Raw genomic sequence first — 16,828 nt, forward strand, 5'->3', positions numbered from 1 at the left:
AGAAACCAAACTCTCCCCTCAGATGTTTCTAAGAGTTACAGCTCCTACGTCAGTGTGCCCTGCCCTTCCCTCCCTTCCTCTTTCACTGCTGTCTTTCCCTTCTTCATTTGGGCCCTACAAAGGCACAGGCAGCTGCCGCTGCAGCACTCACTGTAGCTGCGGTTTTAACTATTTAACTCCGAGTCGCCGGGAGCCCGAGGTTTGGCTTCTCCAGCACACGAGACCCTACTGCTTTTTGTTCTTGTTTTATGGCTTTGTCCGTGCCTTTAGCACGTCTGCATTTTATTGTTTCTTCTCTCCTATATACCGGCTGCCAGTCTCCTTTTACCCCCTTAAAATTTTAGATCAGTAGCCCACCCCCGAGGTCCAGAAACTCTGTAATTTCCACCTGTATGTTCTTTCACAGTGCGGAGTACAGTGCTCTGCACACAGTGAGTGTTTGAAAAATTCCATTATTAGTACCACTATTACTTTTGCCTGCCCCTAGGAATGGGGGAAGGATATCTCTGCTGTCTTGGTAACAACAGGCAGGGTGCCACTGATCCTATTTTTTTAATGATATTTGTTAAGCTCTTACTATGTGCTGAGCACTGTTCTAAGCTCTGATCCTTGACAAAAACCTGTTAGGGCCCTATTTCCCTTCATCTGATTTTTGAGAGTCTTGCTCTTCTTGGTCTTAGTTTATCGACTTTTCACGTGTGACCAACCTACCTCTACCCCTAAGCACTTAGATATTCACCCCAGCCCAAAGGACTTGTATATGTATCGTTATAAACAATTGCTTCTCCTGCCTGTGCTTAATTTACTGTCTGTGGGAATGGGCTACTTTGCCCACACATTTCAGAGGTAAGAACGAGGTAGCTGGGCAGGCCGCTGCGCCCAAGAAAGTGACTCGGCACATAGTAAGCGCTCAATAAATACCACTGATGATGATGTTGACGACGACTCCTCGCCAGATGCGGAGTGGGTGGAAGGAAGATGTTTTCTCCTCTTCAGCTGTTGAGGGTGGATACTGAATGCTGGACACTTTGAACAGGAATGTCAGTCAATTAATCAGTAATATCGATTAGGCAAAGCTGGGTGCAGAGCACTGTACTAAGCAGTCGGAGGAAAGAGTACCCTAGAAATAAGACGTGACCCCTACCCAAGATGAATTTACAATCTTACAGGAGAAACAAGCAGATATGATTTTATTTATAGATAATGGGAGCCAGAGGGAAAATATCAGTACAACTGGTAATATTGAAAGTATGGAAAAGTAAGTGGAGTACATGAGTGTGCTAGATAATTTATATTTTATACTTAAATCATCTATATGTTTATATAATACATAATGTATATTACATGCATGTACACATATAAAATTCATATAATGATACAATTGGGATGATGCTATTTGGGATGCTGAAATTTGAGATGCTGAGATTTAATCTGGGGAAACCTCCTAAAGGAGGTGGGATTTCAGGAGGTTTTCAAGTTGGGTAGGGCTGTGATCTGGTGGGTTTGAAGGGAGAAGGGCATGAGCAAGAAAGGAGAGGCAAGGGTGAGGGACGGTGAGAAAGTAATCTTGGAAGGAGGAGGAGTGTGAAGAGAACAGATATACAAGGCAAGAGCTGTGGAGAACTTTGAAGCTCATGATGGATTGGGAGTTTCTGCCTGATGCAGAGGGAAATGCAGAAGTCGTTGGGGAGTGGAGAGACAGAATCAGAGAAAGAACTCTCAGACTGCACCTGGGGGAGCAAAGGAGAGCCGAGAGCTGTTCTTCGTTTGTGCTTGCTGGTGTGATTCGTCAGTTTAGCCTTGGGCCAGAAAGAATCAAATGTAATTCATGTCCACCATTGACATTGGTTAATTTATTTCTCGAGTGATTGCCCTGTGTTGTTTTTGGAGAATATCAACCTCATGTTACCTTTATATAATCCGGAATTCCTGGGAAAAGCAGAAGAGAACATTTTAGAAGAGACCTGTTTGACAGTAGCCAAGCTGTTCTATTGCTCAACAGTAGTAGAGCCCCTCCTCCTCGTGCAGAGAGAACCATATGGAAACCTAACCTATCCTCTCCCACTTCTAACCCACGGCTTGTTCCTTTCTCCCCACCTGCCACTCTCTCCCCACTCAGCTTCTCCAGTTACATCTCTCCCCTCCTTCAGAGGCTTTCAAAAAGGCCACCTCCTCACTCCTCTTGTTCCCTCACGTCTCTTCTTTCCGGTCACGGGGTCCCTCAGCCATCTCAGAACCTTGTGCTTTGGCCTTTCCGTGTGACTCACCTGGACAGTTGTTTGTTTTTTTTAATTTGTCTACTCTCATCCTCTTTTAGCTATTTTTGTCAACTGCGTTTCCAACCTGTGTCTGATGCAGAGGTGTGCATACAGAAGGCACTCAAAAGATGCTGATGATGGCATTAATCTGTCAGACGTCGGGTAAAGTGAGAGTGTCTAACCGTAGAAACAAAGTTCCAGTGTAGATTGATCTTCGACTTCTGGAAAGTAATACAAATACAAAAAGTGAACCCTAAAAGGGAACTAAAAATTATTGAGCTATCATTTCCTCTTGTCCTTTTTTTTTTCTCAGACTGGAATGGGACATTTACGTGTCACAAAGGATGGACTTCGTCTAGAAGGGGAGTCAGAATTTTTATTTCCATTGTATGCCAAAGAAATTCACTCTAGAGTGGTAAGTCTAAGTAAAATATTTAAAATGATGTGGGATTGTATAAAAGTAGATTTTGATAGCTTTGGCCAAAATCTGTAATGTATTTTGGAGGTATTTTATATACCATATGCTCACCAAGCATCCATAAAAAATGAGATGTTTTATGTAAAATTATTGGAGTTTTAGCTAAGGAGTTTATCTCATGGTGCATAGGGATAGTCCAAATAATCCTAATTTTAATATACTTTGGAATTTGTATTAGTCTCCGGAATCTACACCTGAAATGAAAATCTTAATAACAAATATAATTCAAGCTCTATCCAGTAGTGCAAACCAATTTAAATTCAAGTGATTTTCAAAACATTTCAAATTGCTTGATGAGCACAGAATGAAATCTGTTTCCTAGTGGCTGACCTGTGCTAACTATGGAATAATGGGATGGTGGCATGATTTTTTTTTTCAGTTGATTCAGTATGACTATTAAAAATGATGCTAATAAAATAGGAATGTATTACTAAACCTTCCCCAATTTAAACTCCATTTTTCTCTGCAATACTAGACCACACTTGCCCTAGAATTCCACTGAGAACTCTTGTGAGATGTATGTTTCCATTCATCTTCATGCAGTTTTATAGGTTTAAGTTGAAATACAAAAGATTAGGTTATACCTAAAGGAGAATTTTTATCTCTGAGGGTTTTTGGGAGATGTGTGGGTGAGTTTCAAGGAGAGACTAGTTTAAAATCCAAGTCAACCTCCCATTTGAGGTGATTTAAGCCACTTTTTCACCAAAGGAAAGAGCCCAAATCAGAGCCGTGGAGTCTCTGACCAGTATCCAATTTCATCATCATCCAAAGACTGTTCCGACCCCTGGTTTTGCCAGTGTAGAAACCCTGGGCTATTCCGGGGACCAGCGTTTATGACCAAAATAGTGGGTCCTGACCGAGTCTGCCGTGGTCCAGCCCGGGACTGGCCATGGTTGGGATTCCCTGTTTCATGGCAAATTCCAGTCCAGGGTGGCAGCCGGGTCCACATTTCCATTCGTGGGCCGACACTCGCCAGGAGAGAGACAGTTCCCCCTACTTCAGGCTTGTGTCACTTTGACCATCATTTTGAATCCTTCTTAAAAATGAAAGAAAAGAACTGCAGCATAAAATGACCCACAATAAGACATTTCCTAGGGTTTAGCTAATGAAGATAGAAGTAAGGTAATTAACACGCCTTCAGAAATTAAATTAACAGATAAATTAAGGGAATTTTCAAACATTCCCTAAGTTCCGTATTAGATTAGGATGTAGCTCATTGTTGTGCAGGACTTTGGCTCCCATCTCTTGCACCCTCTGGATACCCACACTAGATTATGGAAATGTAATGATAGAGGATCCACCTCAAATTTCATGATCATTTGGGTTATTTTGGTTATTTGTTCTTTGATTAAATATGTGCATACAATTCCTAATTAAAAATCACTTTCCAGTCCCTTCCATAGTTACAAGATGACAATAGAGATGGTTTTAGATAATTTATTTGTGAAACAGTGCATTGTTTAATATTTTTTCTCAGTATGTGGTCATTTGGGAAGCAGTTTTCCATAAACTTACTCAAAATGCTAGTTTATTCAATTGATCAAGTTTGACACACTGTCCTCTGGGCTAATTGAGGACTAATAGTGTTTCTTCATTGTGCCTACAGCTCAGGGTGGCTTTGCTAGCCCCTGCCTGTTGAGTAAAAGCTGCTGCCTCTCTGATTCAGATGAAGTTGCTTTAGATGAGGGAAGAAATCATTTGCTCATGAGGAACACTGTTCTCCTCTAGGACCTTAGGATAAAATTAAACTATGTTCATGATCTTTCTAGTCCCACCTATTTTGTCTGGAAAATGTTGAAAGGCAGCCACTTTATCCTACTCTCTGATTTCCCAGCTTCATCCCCCCCCCCCCCCAACAGGCCTAAATTTAATTGTGGTAACTGTGGAATTTGTTAAGCGCTTACAATGTGCCAGGCACTGTTCTAAGTGCTGGGATAGATACAAGTTAATCAGGTTAGACATAGTCCCTGTCCCACATTGGGCCCACAGTCTTAATCCCCATTTTAGAGAAGAGGGAGGTGAGGCACAGAGAAATTAAGTGACTTGTCCAAGGTCACACAGCAGACAAGTAGCGGATCCGATATTAGAACCCAGGTCCTTCTGATTCCCAAGTCCATGCTCGATCCACTGGGCCAACACTGCTCAATAATTAAGACTTACTGACTCACTAATCTTTCTGCTTCAGGACTCATCTCTGCTTCTTCAGTCGACACAAAATGTGACTGTAAATGCTCGCAACTCTGAAGGGGAGGTCACAGGCAGATTAAAAGTGGGTGAGTTTTAAACTTTATCATTTTGCACGCATTGAAATCATACTGTTTTCCTCTAAGCTTGTAAAGGAGCAGTTCCCCAGGGCCACACCGCAGTAGCAGAGCAAGGGGGAACACTATGGGGATCCGAAGAGAGTCTGGGCACATGTGAGATGTGAGCGCAAGGTGAAGTGGGGAGAGAAATGGCGTGCGCTAGTGGAAAAAGCACGGGCTTGGGAGTCAGAAGACTTGGATTCTAATTCTGGGTCTGCCCCTTGTCTGCTGTGTGTGACCTTGGGCAAGTAACTTAACTTATCTGGTCCTCAGTTATCTCATGTGTACAGTGAGGATTAAGACTGTGAGCCCTTTGTGGGACAGGGACTGTGTCCAACCTGATTAGCTTCTATCTACCCCAGTGGTTAGTACAGTGCCTGGCACATAGTAAGTGCTTAACAAATACCATTAAAAAAAAATGATGGTGTTTCTTCATTAAAACCATGACAGGTGGGGAAGAGACTAGTGAGGCATGTCATATCTAAGAAAGGAGTGCCCTGAAGACAGTTTCATAAACCTGACTTAATTAACAACATCATAAAATTGCCCGCTTTTCTTTCTCTATCCCAGAAGGTTTTCATTAAAAGCTTCATTTTTCCAGATAGCATCTTTCTTATCTCTACGATAAAAGCCAAAATGTATTGCATCTCTGGGTTGCAAAATAGACCATTTTTGCAACTTTCATTACTGTCCAGCTGGGTTATGAGAACCAAGTGGGACAAGAGAGAAGTAGATGAAAGATAAGTTATGAAGGTTTCAGAATTATTTCCGAGCACTGAAAAAGAACTTGCTATCAACGGGAAGAAAGATAGAGTTGTGGATACCCCTTTCCCCCACCCGTTCTGCCTGCAGGGTCCTAGAAAATAGGAGTTACAGTTCAGATTCCTTTTTATAAATAAATAGCCTCCGCTATGGCCGAGATTCTGGCTGCACGAGCCTGGAGCTTGCCCGGTGGCCCCAAGCCCCCGTCCCCTGCTCCTTCAGCAGCCCTGCATGGTCCATACGTCTCCTTTCGCACATAACCCTCCGACCGGCTGAGGTGAGCATACATCCCAGCTGTCCATTAAGACTGGTCATCACAAAGGTTCTCTAAAAGATGTAAAGCCCTGGTTACCTTGATGCAATGAGGGGAGAAGACTGCACTTGTAATAATGGGTGAGGATCGACTGGCGGGGAGAAAGGCCAATCCGCTCTGCGCCCGGGTAACGCTGTGGTGTTTGGTGTGTCCCGCAGGTCCCAGAATGGTAGAAGTTCACAGCCAGCAATTTCAGATCAACTCCCAAGACGGCAAGCCGCTGTTCGCCGTCGATGAGAAGGAGGTGGTGGTCGGTACCGACAGACTTCGCGTCACAGGTTGGTGGGCCGCGCCGGGCCAGCCTCAGGGAGTCGGTCCAGTCCCAACGAGGGTGCGGACTCCACGCTAGGGGCCGGGTGGATTCAGTGCAGAATGAGCTGCAGGACCCCGATGCTCAGCGAGATCTGCCCTCCTTTCCGTTTTCCTGCGCGGACGCCCAAGCAGGTTGAAAGCAGGTAGCTCCTGGGTTTTTCTCTCGTGCCCAGACCCTTCTGAAAATTAGGGTTTTAGGTAGGAAAAATCAGAAAATGCCCTTTTAACTCTTCTTCCCACACTGGGTTTTCATCTGAGCCGCCCCCCGTCCAAATTGCCACCAACTCTTCTCAACTTCTTATGCTTATCCTGGTGTTCCCCTCCTCCTGGGCACCCTCCCCACCCCCCACACAGACTGAACCGCCCCATTTCCCACCCTCCTCAGACAAATCCCCATCGGAAGTGCTGCTCTGTGGCCCCTGGTCTGGCTGGGAGGAGCTCTCAGAGTGGCAGGTGGCCCTGAATCTGGTCTAGAGGAGGCTTTTTTCCATTTGGCTGGGCTTTCAGTCATTTTTTTGCCTGCACGTGCTGGCTTGGACCTGCAGACTGGGGCTGGGGCTTTGAGATTGGGTAGGTGAATCCCCTAAAGGCCACCACTCTGCATTTCTGGTGCCCAGGCCCAGAATTGTTTTCAGACTCAAAGTCTAGTTTGCAAATGACAGTTTCACCTCTCCCGTCTGTCTCTTTTTCATTTCCAAGAGACGTTTCGGAGCCCGAACAGAGGGGCTCGTCGGAAATGTTTACGGGAGGGACTGCTGGAACGAGGACCCCGAGGTGACAGGGAGCCACCTGTTGTCATTCTTAATGGAGCTGAAGCTGGGAGCGTCATCGGCGAGGGGATTGTACCTGCTCAGAAGCAAAATGCTTCTTTGGATGTCATTATATTACATAGTACCCACAGAAATGCTGCCAAAAGTCTGCCTGGGCACTAAGCAAGTCCTTGCACAAGGCTGCTAGGTTTTACAATCCAAAGAAATTGGCTTAAATCCTGTGGGCCTTAAACCCAACTTCTGTTGTTCCTCTTCTAGATATTTTGTAACATCTGTCTCTATCGCTTTTGGTTTTTTCTGGTGTAATGCCAAGTCCAAAATAGCCCACCTGACTGGCCTCAGGCCCAGAAGCCCAAACCGGCAGGAGGGGAGATGGTGGGACTAAGAGCTCGGGGTGGGGGTGGGCAAAGAAGACCACTGTTCTTCCTCTTCTCCACATCTCTTTGTTTTTCTCCACTCATTATTTCCAGGCCACTGGGCAATGGGGGTGGGTAAAGGCACTGTGTGAATCAGCCAGAGTGGCTCCTCTCAAGTCACAGGGTTCCATGGGGGTAAAAGTGACACCCTCACTCCCCGCTCCCTATGGGATTTAAAAATAAATACAAATAACAAAGAGACTCGGATCCAGAAACAGAAGGGAAAAAAAATGCAGAAAACAGGAAGTAGGCGAGATCTAGAAACTCAGCTTTCTCATCTCACCCGCTGCTGACCTTTTCCTTACATCCTCATATCTGCCTCCCTCTCCTTTTCCATCCATCAGATCACCTCTCTCTGCATCTGCAGGGCCTTTCAGAGAGCTCATCTCCTCCCAGGAGAGCACTCTGGCCTTCACGCCCTGTGTGCCTCATGTATGTATCGTTATATTCCATGAGTCCCTCATATCTGTAGCTTATTTTAGGATCTTTCTTCTCCTTGAGATTTTAAGCTCCTTATAATAATAATGTTGGTATTTGTTAAGTGCTTACTCTGTGCAGAGCACTGTTCTAAGCGTTGGGGCAGATACAGGGTCATCAGGTTGTCCCACGTGAGGCTCACAGTCTTCATCCCCATTTTACAGATGAGGTAACTGAGGCACAGAGAAGTGAAGTGACTTGCCCCCAGTCACACAGCTGACAAGTGGCAGAGCTGGGAACTGCCCCAGTCTGCAGGTCCAAGCCAGCATGTGCAGGCAAAAAAGTAACCGAAAGCCCAGCCAAATGGAAAATAAGCTCCATAGGCACAGAGACCACACCTTCTAATTCTACCGAAAACTAAGCGCTTCGTACTGCTGTCCTCTGCACACATTACGCATTCCATCAATACTCCCGAATGATTGATTGGAAACTCTCTGTCACCATACTCACCTTCCGACTCTGTAGCTGAAAACTTAGCAGTGATGGAGTTCGATTTTTGTCTTTAAGCGTGATCAGCGACATCAAACTTTCCTTGGTCAAGATTTCAATTTCCTTTTTGAGACGGATTTTTCTCCTGCTTTCATTCAGGACCCGAAGGAGCTCTCTTTGAGCATTCTGTGGAGACGCCCCTTGTCAGAGCGGAGGCATTTAAAGAGCTTAGGTAAGGATGGAAGTGGTGGTGGTGGTGAAGTGGGAATTAATGGAGGAAGGGGGGGTTTTTCCGGCATGTAAACTTAAAATCCACAGTCTAGGCTTCCTGCTGGGCAATCTTCACCCGCCCTTTTAGATAAAGGTAAGGCCGACATCTGGTGTTCCTGGTTTGGACGTTAAATGGGTAGTTTAGATTGAGACCTGTAGCCCCTGGGTTTCTAAGTACCCCTCCATCCACGGACAAGACTTTCAGTACCCCAGAGCACCAAAGACAGAAAGCCAAGACTGGGAGCCGGGGATCTGACCGTGGAAACCATGCATGCCGCGTGGCGGATGCTTCTCTTGCCTTTATGGACCGTCATCTGGAGTGGAAAACGGGCCCCCGTGGATTTGGGCTCCTCGGAGGGCGGTGGGGATGGGAGTCTGTCAGTCCACTGACAGTGACCATGTGGTGGGCACTGCGTGACTCTGCCTTTATTACTGTTTTCAGAGAAACTATCATCCCCTCCAGCAGTCACTGGTATTGAATCCCTACTGGGTGCAGAGCACAGTGCTAAGCACTTAAAAGAGTAGAGCAGGAGCAAAAGACTCTGTGTCCCAAAAGAGGTGACAATTTAAGGAGGTAGAAAAACTCAAATTATGTACAAATAGAGGAATGGGGTTGGGGAGGGGGCGGTAGTAGGACGGGGAAGGAACAGAAGCAACGGTAACAGCAAGAGTCGGGAATGACAACAGCCGAATAAATGGTAGCGTTCATCTAGCGATACCTGCACGCGGGCTAAAGAGGGAGGCTATGAGGGCGTGAGCGGTGCGGTGGCTGTTGGGAAGGTCCGATCCACAGCGGAGGACTGCGGTCAGGGAAGGCTTCTCGTGGAGGAGGGCAGGATTTTAGGAGGGCTGAGTTGTGGCGGATTTGAAGAGGAAGCGGGAGAGATGAGGTCAACCGTAAGCTCCTTGTATTTATCGAGCACTTAAGTACGCAGAGTACCGTACCGAGCATTTGGGAAAGCGCAATACAACAGGAGTCGGCAGGCACTCTCCCCGCCCGTAAAGAGCTTACGGCGCGGAGGGGGAGACAGACATTAATATAAATACGTTATGGATGCTTACGTGAGTGCCGTGGGGCCGACGAGACAATCCGGGTGCGAGGGCGATGCAGAAGAGCGAGTAGAGGAAGTGAGGACCGTCGGGGAAGGCCTCTCGGAGGAGATGGGATTTTAATAAGGCTTTGTAGAAGGGAAGTCCTCCCCCCAAGGCCTCAGTACAGTACCCTGCACATAATAAGAGCTCAGGAAATACCACCGATGGGTGAGGGGATAGTGAGAAGGTCGAGCTAGGGCAGAGCGGGCGAAGAGAACCCACCGGAAAGGGGGAGACTGCGGGCGGAGAACCTTAAAGCCGATGGTCGGGGCTAGGCAATGCTGCATTTAGAGCCGTGCAATCTCCGAAGCGTCTATCGAACGTAACTGCTGTTTCCTGGCTGCTTTTGGAAGAGAGCAGGGTGTTGAAAGCGGCCCAAATGGTGCTGGCTGAGATTGTCACGCTGGGCTGATGGAGCGGGAAACAGCTCTCGAGGTCGTGGGCCTCTGCTGCCCCCCTGTGGCCAGCCAGGCCTGTTGCCTCGGGGGGTCTAAGAAGGGATAATAACAACAAACAATGTTGGTATTTGTTAAGCGCTTCCTATGTGCAGAGCACTGTTCTAAGCGCTGGGGGAGATACGGGGTGATCGGGCTGCCCCACGTGAGGCTCCCAGTCTTCATCCCCATTTTACAGATCAAGTCACTGAGGCCCAGAGAAGTGAAGTGACTCGCCCACAGTCCCACAGCCTGCAAGTGGCGGAGCCGGGATTCGAACCCATGACCTCGGACTCCCAAGCCCGGGTTCTTGCCCCTGAGCCACGCTTGTGTAGGGAGGCCCGAAAAACCCCATTTGGAGTTTTCGCGCTTGTCCGGGTTTTACCTCTGGGGAATCCAGCCGCCGCTCTTCGACGGAAAGTCGGGTGAACCGGTCGGTCCTCGGTTTCGAGAAGATCTGAGCCGAGGGCCCCGCCGCGTGCAGCCCATTCCCGTCCTAATGCTCTCTGCTGCTTTGACACCGTCGACCACCCCTTTCTCCTTGAAATTTTATCCACCCTTGGCCTCACCGACACCGTCTCCTCCTCCTCCTCTCTCTCGGACCGCTCCTTCTCCGTCTCTCTTGCCGGCGGCTCCTCTGCCTCCCTCCCTCCGACAGAAGGGGTTCCTCGAGGCTCCGTTCTCGGTCCCCTTCTCCTCTCCCTCTCCGCCCACCCCCTCGGAGAACTCATTCCCTCCCATGGCTTCAATGACCACCGCTGTGCGGATGATTCCCGAACCTACATCTCCAGCCCTGACCTCTCTCCTTCCCTGCAGCCTCGCATTTCCTCCTGCCTTCTGGACGTGTCCCGCTGACACCTCAAATTAAATGTCTAACACCGAACTCCCTGTCTTCCCACCCAGATCCTATCCTTCCCAAGGTCCTTCCCATCACTGTACACACCACCACTATCCTCTCCGTCTCCGAAGCCCGTAACTCATTCTCAACTCATTCCACAGGCCTATTTAGTGGCACCAGATCTCGTCCATTTTAGCGTCTCGACATTGCTGAAATCCGCCTTCTCCTCTCCGTCCGGATTACTACCGTGCTGTTCCGAGCACCTATCCCGTCCCACCTTGACTACCGTGGGAAGCAGCGTGGCTCAGTGGAAAGAGGACGGGCTTGGGAGTCGGAGGTCATGGGTTCGAATCCCGGCTCCGCCCACTTGTCGGCTGTGGAACCGTGGGCCAGTCGCTTAACCTCCCTGCACCTCAGTTACCTCACCTTTAAAATGGGGATTAAGAATGTGAGCCTCACGTGGGACGATCTGATTAGCCTGTATCTCCCCCAGTGCTTAGAACAGGGCTCTGCACGCAGTAAGAGCTTAACAAATACCAACATTATTATTACTGACTACTGCATCTATCTCCTCGCTGACCTTCGGCGTTTCCTCTCGAGCGGTCCAGCCCCAGGGACTGCCACGGTGCAGGCTCGACGGCCCGGCGGCAGCCTCCTGGGGACCTCAAACCCTGAGGTCCCTGGGGTGGTGGAGGGGAGGGAAGTCTGTGTTTTATAGCAGAAGTGCGCCCAGCCTGAAAGCTGCAGGGGAACAAATATCTTCTCTCTCCTCTGTCCTCAGGCTGGAGTCCCCCACCCGCAGTCTGAGCATGGACGCCCCCAGGGGTGTCCACGTCAGAGCCCAAGCTGGAAACGTGGAGCTCCTCTCCCAGATGGATATCAAGTTACACAGCAGTGACGGCTCGGTGAGCGCCCACTCGCACACCTTTACACGAGCCCACAGACACACTCATTCTCACTCGCACACAACAACTCACATACATTTTCTCTCAGTCTCTCACACGAACTCATTCACGTTTCCTTACACCCAAACTTGCATTCTCACTCTCAGTCATTCAGTCGTATGTACCCAGTGTTTACTGTGTGCACAGCGCTGTACTAAGCGCTTGGGAGAGTACAAGGTAACAATAACACACACATTCCCTGCCCACATTGACCTCACAGTCCAGAGGGGGAGACGCATTCTCTCTCTACTCATACACACTGATCTCACATACACAACATACTCCTAGCCTACCCACCCATTCACATTTACACAACTTACACTTTCCCCTTCACACAGCCACGTTTTTCACATACTGAATCATACCCACATATTCTCACTCCCCAGGATCACACGTTCACGTCACACTTACTCATTTCTCTAGCCTTTAAGCTCATTTTAAGCAGGCAATGTGTCTGCTCATTGTTGAATTGTACTCTGCTAAGTGCTTAGTACAGTGCTCTGCACAGAGTAAGTGCTCAGTAAATACAGTGGGTTACATACATCCGAATTTCACAACACATGCCACCACCCCACTCAGATACCCTCTCGTTCGTTCATTCATTCAGTGGTATTTATTGAGCGCTTACTATACGCAGAGGACACCCCCCCCACCACCCTCTTTCGGTTCCGGGCCCTTCCGTCTCCTCCGTTTTACGCTGGGGAAACAGCCCTTAGAACTCGGTCAGGCAGGCGTCTGTCTGTTTTGCCCCAGCAACATCACGTAGTCCTCAGACACGACAGTAACCGCAACGGTCCTCCTTTTCGGCCCCCAGCTATGCCAAAACATACGTGCTTTGGAGGGAAGGGGGTGGTGTTCTTCCTCCCGGGGCATTTTGTCAAGAGTACGTCTTCCCCTCGTCACAGCAGATGTGAGGGTCCTTCCGCACTGAATCGAAACTTGATTTATTCCAAAGGGCTTACACAGTCGTCACGTCATTTTTTGCACAGCAGCCCGAGCCCAGATCGGCACACACCAGCACCCAGCTGGTCAGCACACTTCTGGGGAAGACCGTCCGAGTGCGGTGGCTCCGTGGTCCTCGGCAGTTCCATCAGCCTCCCTCCCACAGGCTGAACTCCTCAAGTGGCGGGACGGGACCGGAATTAACCAAGTCGGTCTCCCAGCAGACAGCGCACCGCAGGGCGTGTCCGAGGAGAATGGACCGCAGCTGCAGCATGGCAGGCTGAACTGTCCTTGCTCTGGGCCTTGAAGAAGACAGTAGGAAAAAACAAAACAAACAGATCACAAAAGCAAAGCAGGGGTGTTCCCTGCAACCGCTGTCGTGTGTCTAGGGGCCTGTCTTTATCATCTTTAACTGCAGCGTGGCTCGGGCCTTTGGGGGGATTAGACCGGAGCGCCCCGGTTGGAGTCGATCCACTAAGTCGCTAGTTCCAGCTACAGGGTTTTTCCGGCAAACAGACCCGCAGTAGAGTAGGAGGAGCGTCATCCTAGGGGTAAGAAGGTGAATCAGACACAATTGGGATAATGTGGTTTGATGCCTACTTTTGATAAAGCTCTGATTTACTGCCTTTTCTCTGATTAACAGCTCCCGCTCCCCTCCTCTCACTGTACCATTCTCCCATCCAGGTGGTGCTGGATGCGGAAACCGTGTGTCTGCCAAAGCTGGTCCAGGGGACGACGGGTGGACCTGGAAGTCCGCAGAGACTCTATGAGATCTGTGCCTGTCCCGACGGAAGGCTTTACCTGTCCGCCGCCGGGGTGGGTTCCACTTGCCAGGAGTACAGTCGGGTCTGCCAGTGAGGCATCTCCCGGCAGGGCTGCCCCTCCTTCCCTCTCTCTCTTCACGCAGTGAGTTTCACTCGCCCTAGACCATCGGTTATCTCGCAACAAAACAGACATTTGCACCTCGCCTCTCCCCTCTAAAAGTAAAGGCCACAGTCAAGCGACTTGAAAGATCTGAGTGGAGCCCGGCGTTCCGAAAGAGTCGAGGGGAAGAGGGCCACTTCAGGTTTCAAGAAAACCAAAAGAATTTTGTTTCCTTTGCCGTGCTGTTTCATTCTCGTTACACTGAAGAGGAAGAACTAATTGAAAAAAACTTCTCCCTCTGCCAGCTCTCTCCATATACGGAAGCACTTGCGCCTAAGGCTCTGGCTTGGGAAATTCACTTCTTCTGGGGTGGTTGGAAAGAGGTGACCCAAGCAATCACCTGGGAAGCTGAAGGGTCTTTTTGAGAGGAGTGGAGATCTGAGTTCAAATGCTGACTCCGCCACGGGCCTGCTGGGTGACCTACGGCAAGTGACTTACCTTCTCTGTGCCTCAGCTTTCTCATCTGTAAAATGGAAATTAAAAGGGTATTTTTCATGCCCCGCCCCCCATAGATTGTGAGCTCCGTGTGGGACAGGGACTAAATCCAATCTGATTACATCGTCCACCCCAGTGCCTGACACACAGTAAGTGCTTCGAGTCCACATAGTTTCAGTCCATCAGTGATATTCATCGAATGCTTACTGTGTGCAGAGCACTGCGCTAAATGTTTGAGAGAACAGAGGAGGAAGAAACAAATTATTTTTTGAGTTCTCTGTAAAAAGGAAGAGGACCGTATGCACCCTGAGAGGTTGAGAGGGAGAGACAAGTTTAAATTACTGTCCTCGTGGGCCCTCCACACACTGCGGTCGTACGAGTCAAACCCGAAATGGCTCACTGGTTTTTGAAGGAGAGAATGGGATCCGCCACATCTCTAACTGTATTGTACTCTACCACTAAAGATGCTGATTTTTAACCAGTAAAGATAATTGGGCTTATCTTCAAATTACTGTTTATATATCATCAGGCAGGAATTCATAATCACCTATATTGTCCCCATTCCCTAGCAAACCCTACCCAACTTTCTAACTACCTTTTGTAAGGGGGGAGTTAATGGCAGAACGTCAGTTAAAGCCACTCCCCTCTGCCACCCACAGTTTCTGACAAGACAGAAGCAAACCTTTTGCTGGCTACTTTGTTGTCCTCCTGGGCTGTCTCCCAGTGAAGGCAGGCAGCGGCTGGGCTTCCTCTTGCCACTTGGCCCCGTCACTGTCTGGGAGAACCAGGCTTAGAGATGCTAGGGCCCCCTCTCCTGCCCTGGGGCCAGGGAAGCAGAAAGGTTAAGCCTGGCCCTGCAGCCACCGACAAGGGAGGGACATGAAAACAAGGCGGTTCGGTGACCAGCAATCCAAAAACCCCTCTGGCTCCCCGCCAGAGGAGCCGCTAACATCTACCGCGCAGAGTACCTTTTCACACACTTGCCCCTCTACCTATGTAAATTACTATTCAGGCAAACCAAATGTACTAGGATAAAGTAAGTCAGAAATAAATGTGAACTGAGGAGGTTTCAACAGTTGAAACCATCTGTTTCGGTCTGTATTTCTTCCTTTGTACTTCGACTTTAATAATCAAATAACTGAAAATGCTGCATCTCATTCACTTTAAATAAAAGGGTTTTTTTTACAGACGTACAAGATAGTCTCTTTTAGGCCTTCAAATGAAATGAGTTCTAGACTATGCTGTCGGTTTGGGGTATCACACTTTAAAAAAGGAGCTAGTAAAACATAACCGAGACGTGACCCCGCCTACATTAATCGATTTCTCAGTTTCCCCAGCTGCATTACTGAACGTTAGAAAAAAGGGCACCATCATAAAATGGTGACTGTGGAGAAGAAATACTTCTAAACGTTTTGATTTTTCCCTCGGCAAGAACGTGGGCAGTCACGTGGGGCTCGGGAACGCACTTGAGAAAGGGTCAGTGGCCTCGCAGTTGCAGCAACGTCAGCGGCTTGGTCAGGCCCCTGGCCTTAGTTTGACCTCTGTCCTTACCGCTTTCTCAATTTCCTTTTCCACCCAGTCGAGCGGTACTTGTCACCAGCTCTGCACACAGTAAGTTCTTAATAAATACAATCGAGTAAATGAATGCATATCGAAGATAGCCGGGAGCAGGAGCGAGGGGTGAAGGGAGGTCAGCAACTTACCTGTGGCAGTGGACTGTAACGCCGGCGGCGGGGCTTACCGACTCCTGGGCACGTCAGCAAATAGCAGAGGATGGATCGCCGGGTTGCCTGTATCCCCACGCTGGTGAAGCCCCGGGCCCGGAGGCCCCAGGGAAAAACAGGAGCCAAAGCGAGGGGAGAAAAGAACCCAGAAAATCACATTTAAAGGCTGAATTTTGAGAAACGCTGGGGAAAACGGTCATCCTTAGCTAGATGGGAACAGGGAGAGGCCGGGCCAAGCTTTCCTCTGGGACTCGGCCTTAAGTGTTCGTGGTCTGTGGGGAGAGGAGGAAGAGAAGAGAGGCCAGTCCACCCCACCCTCTGGAGGAATATGATCAGATTCCCTCGGCAGGGTGTCTTAGGCCCGGTTTAGAGCAACCCCTCTCTTCGGTGAGCTGATGGTGGAACAGAGAGCGTTCTCGTGAAACTCCATTTTTTTCCCTTGCAAACCCCAAGGCCTTTCAAGTTCGCCCTCTTACCGGGTTTTCCAGGGCATCAGGGCTCCTCGCCGCCAGGTGATACGGCTGATCCCCTGAACACACGACAAATACAGACAGAAGACTGTGTAGAGACCCGCAGGTTCACCCCGGAGAACGGCGTGGAGGGACGGACACTCGGCAGCTCCTCCCCTGTCCAGCCTCACGCCGTCCCGGTCTCCCCGGCGCTACTCTGGGCCCGGGAGGGGACGCCGCCGGGAGGGTGAGAAACTG

General features: G+C 49.0%; 2 protein-coding genes and 1 long non-coding RNA gene across 6 annotated transcripts in view; 1 reads left to right on the forward strand and 2 right to left on the reverse strand.

Annotated features, from left to right (window-relative positions):
- Positions 1–15,590, forward strand: part of SGCG (sarcoglycan gamma) — a 49,518-nt gene extending 33,928 nt beyond the window's left edge. For all 3 annotated transcript variants that reach the window (XM_007664096.4, XM_001519169.5, XM_016226769.2), the window contains exons 3-8: positions 2,572–2,673; positions 4,922–5,009; positions 6,273–6,392; positions 8,678–8,750; positions 11,934–12,057; positions 13,723–15,590. In XM_007664096.4, the coding sequence (XP_007662286.1) occupies positions 2,572–2,673; positions 4,922–5,009; positions 6,273–6,392; positions 8,678–8,750; positions 11,934–12,057; positions 13,723–13,896 (681 nt within the window). In that variant the 3' untranslated portion in view covers positions 13,897–15,590. The remainder of the gene's footprint in view (positions 1–2,571; positions 2,674–4,921; positions 5,010–6,272; positions 6,393–8,677; positions 8,751–11,933; positions 12,058–13,722) is intronic.
- LOC114805853 lies at positions 1,075–8,681 on the reverse strand. Its single transcript, XR_003753908.1, has 3 exons — positions 8,540–8,681; positions 6,154–6,605; positions 1,075–2,479 (listed from the first exon to the last, which is right to left on the reverse strand). It is a non-coding gene; the product is annotated as an uncharacterized LOC114805853 (long non-coding RNA).
- SACS (sacsin molecular chaperone) overlaps positions 12,699–16,828 on the reverse strand; it is a 50,864-nt gene continuing 46,734 nt past the window's right edge. For both annotated transcript variants that reach the window (XM_007664095.3, XM_029048121.2), the window contains 3 exons: positions 16,598–16,650; positions 16,101–16,200; positions 12,699–13,340 (listed from right to left, as the gene is read on the reverse strand). In XM_007664095.3, the coding sequence (XP_007662285.1) occupies positions 13,239–13,340; positions 16,101–16,200; positions 16,598–16,650 (255 nt within the window). In that variant the 3' untranslated portion in view covers positions 12,699–13,238. The remainder of the gene's footprint in view (positions 13,341–16,100; positions 16,201–16,597; positions 16,651–16,828) is intronic.

The sequence above is a fragment of the Ornithorhynchus anatinus genome, chromosome 20, assembly GCF_004115215.2.
Source record: "Ornithorhynchus anatinus isolate Pmale09 chromosome 20, mOrnAna1.pri.v4, whole genome shotgun sequence".
Lineage (NCBI taxonomy): Eukaryota > Metazoa > Chordata > Mammalia > Monotremata > Ornithorhynchidae > Ornithorhynchus > Ornithorhynchus anatinus.